Source organism: Dendroctonus ponderosae, unplaced genomic scaffold (assembly GCF_020466585.1).
Source record: "Dendroctonus ponderosae isolate FM_Combo_2020 unplaced genomic scaffold, Dpon_F_20191213v2 Dpon_F_20191213_745, whole genome shotgun sequence".
NCBI lineage: Eukaryota > Metazoa > Arthropoda > Insecta > Coleoptera > Curculionidae > Dendroctonus > Dendroctonus ponderosae.
Window position 1 is genome coordinate 4,103 of NW_026018962.1, and position 3,252 is coordinate 7,354.

A 3,252-nucleotide genomic window follows, 5' to 3' on the forward strand; every position below is an offset into this window, starting at 1 on the left:
TACTTGTAATGAGAACATGTCGCTCAAAAATCGCCTCTAAGAAGGTCACAAAAGACATTGTTGTTTGAAAAAATTTTTCATGATGTGTTGTTTCTGGACCTTCGGGCACGACATTAGTTGAACAAAAATTCTGAACATTTTACAAGTTTAGACTTAGAGTCCGAAGGGACCAATTCTGGTTCGAAAACTGGTGATTTTTGAGCCGCTTGCATCTTCACACGTGGTTGCGTTGGTGCACTGAGCAAACACTAGGAAGCTGGTCTCCATAAAGCCCGAGAGACTCCAGACCAGTTTGAGTGCCTCTAAAACGCATTTAACTTTAAAGAAACCCACCACTACTCCAGAGGAGAGCCGAAAGCGCACCATTTACCAACTAATCAGCAAAGAACAGCAGTATGCCACCTGCCTGCAGTTCGCCATCACCAGATTCGTATCCGCATTGGCAGAGAGGCGGGACTTGCTGACCGCTTCCGAGCATAAAGTGTTGTTCCAAAACTCCGAAGAGGTGATTGATTGGACCAAATAAGCCGCTAGTTGATTGCACGTGCATTTGCAGATACTGCGGATAACTGAAGATATCTTGGACCATCTGGTGCATGAGGATGGGGAAATGGATGCGAGCATACTGAGCAGAGTCTATCGGTGCAAACTGCACGAAATTACTTCGGCCTATAAAAGATACTGTTCGGGGATTAAGAAGGCTGATTGCGTCCTGGCCAATAAGATGAAGAACAGCAATTCGGATTTTGTCAAGTAAATGCAACGCAAACCAGTGGAGGGTTGGATGAATGGTGGCTTTTTTGCTGCAGGTTCATCCAGTGCCCGGCCATTCCCAGAAGGCGACCGGACCTTACCACTTTCATCCACAAGCCCTTGGAGCATTATCGCGAAGCGCTAAAGATTCTCATGGCCATCCAGGGCCACACGCCACCAAAACACGAGGATTTTTCCGCGATTGGTCAGATTGTCCATGAAATGCAGGTAAGCGCCCAAAGAACCCACCTGCAAATGCTGCATCTTCCCTATTTAGGTGACCTACAGGGAAATTACTTCGGAAGGAGGGCTGATGGAGCCCTGCGGGGAAGGCCGCCCGTTACTCTCGGTCCAGGACCTGGAAAATCGCCTGGTTTTCACCAAATGCAAGGTAGAAGACCTGCAGATTTTCCTACCAGGGGCTCATGGGGGTTTGATCTTCTCCAGCCCTTTGTGCTCAACAAACCAGGACGCCAGTGGATTTTTGGGGGCGACTTGGGGCGAGTAGAAGGCCGGAACGTCCGCCAATACTGGACCTTGCTCTTCAGTGACCTCATCCTATTCGCCAGAGCCTCTAGGGATCGGGTTCTATTTATCACCGAAGATCCGCTTCCTCTAGCTCATGTTACTGATATTGTTTTCAACGTTAGGAAAAAGGGTTTGTTCGCTTCTGCTAATGACTGGGGAAAGATTTATTTTTATTTTTTTCGTGCAGATACGGAGTTTAGAATATGCACCAATTCGGATGCCAAAAGGCAGGCCACCAGTCCCACCATCCACTGCGGCCCCGATCTGAGTCGGACCCCGAAGAAGAGCTCCTGCAGAAAAACTGTGATTTTGCGCGCGCCCACCATGGAGCTCAAGGCGGTCTGGCAAAATTTACTGCAGAGGCAAATGTAAGTGGGTTTTCACTGTTTTACTGCTCCAGGGAGTTGAATTGCTATCCTCGCGTTTATAGGAGGTTTTATAGTGCTTTAGCTGCAGAATCAGGCCAAAGTGCCGGTTCGATGTTTCTTAGAAAAGAACCTAGTTTTTCTTAGTGTTAATAGCACTTAGATTAGGATGGTTTTTCTTAGGAATAGGCGAGTTTGGGAAGATTTCAGATTCGAAGAAAACCGCCGGAAATTTTGCGCAATTTGCTGCACTGATACAGGGTGACCCATGGATATGCGCTCGAAAACTCCCTTCTCTTTTTTACAAACTTTTTGCTGGGTATTTGGCCTCAAAAATGTTTGTCTTTAAAAAAGACAGAATTTCCTCATCTCGCACTAATCGACGCAATTTCGGAAATATTTTACGAGAAGGGAGTTGTAGATAAGTTCTATATTGTTGAGGCGGAAAATTTGCCCCTCGAGTCCATATTCCAGGGCCACCATGTACCGGAACCGAAACTAGGTTTACTAATGAGATCCTGCGGCTTTTCCGTTAATACTGCAGAGGATCTCACTAAAAAAATAGATTTTTTGCATTTCCGCAAGCAGCCTCCACCTAAATGCCGGTTTGGATGGAAGCGCACTTAGTTCCCCCATGGAATCGCCGGAGGTTCCCATCAACTCTTCGGTGGGCACTTTGCAGTCGGTTGAAACGAGCTCCATGCGACGTCAGGTGCGTCTACTACATGGCAATATGGCCTTTTTTCACCCCTCGGCAACATATCCAAATGAACACAATCCCCATGAACCCCCATCCCCCCAGAACATCAACACGTCCTGTCGGGTGCGAGTCTCTTCGGATGAAGTTGAAAGCGTCTTCAGCGGGCATGAGGATCTGGCCTCGTCTGAGGTCCTGTTGGAGGCCTTTGAAGAGATCCAGCTGGGGGAGGAAGCCAGCTCCCATCGCTCCCCAATCGTTTCCACTAATTCCACGGCGTTTCTCTCCTCGGGCAAGGGTTCTGTTGCCACCTCCACTAGGCCAGTTTGGTCCAATAAGAGCTCGGAGACTCCCAGCACTTTGGACTCTTCGTCCTTCTACAACCGAAGCCCTGTTGATGAGGTGTTTGATTCGGGTGATCTTCCCAAGTTGTCTTTGGGCCAACCAGCGAGTCCCAGTGCGATTTTGACTCCCAGCAGCGAAGTCTCTGACCAATCAGGCAGCAGCTACGACTTGCGGGACGACTTTTGGGACGTGAGTCAGTTTGATTACGATTTGAGCAGTTTGAATATCGATGGCATGTCCCAGCTGAGTGGCAATTTTAATTTTTGATGCGCGCTCAAAAATAGTTCTCGTCTGCAATAATTCCCAGCCTGAACTAGTGATTGGTTGCCCCTCCTTTCCAAGTTCCGGCTCCCTGCCTTTCCATGGCCAGCCCCTCCTAGAGACTACATAGCTGATATTGTTAATAATTTTTTTATTCGAATGAATCAAAAAGTGCCTTTTTGCGAACAGAAGCGATGATAAAAAAGAAGCACTTTTCTTTAGCGTTCGTTTGTTTTACTTTTACGCACGGACTTTGCCGCACAGTGTGCGACAAAGTAAATGTGACACTTTGAACTTGCCACT

General features: G+C 47.7%; 1 protein-coding gene across 1 annotated transcript; it reads left to right on the top strand.

The window, feature by feature from the left end:
- Positions 1 to 325: 325 nt before the first annotated feature.
- Positions 326 to 3,127, top strand: LOC109543980 (the record flags this gene model as incomplete). Its single annotated transcript, XM_048668759.1, is given in 7 exon segments — positions 326 to 505; positions 557 to 753; positions 810 to 981; positions 1,031 to 1,144; positions 1,201 to 1,411; positions 1,469 to 1,649; positions 2,235 to 3,127. Coding segments are annotated over 7 exon segments (1,776 nt in total), but the record flags the coding sequence as incomplete, so codon positions are not given.
- Between the last annotated feature and the right edge of the window lie 125 nt (positions 3,128 to 3,252).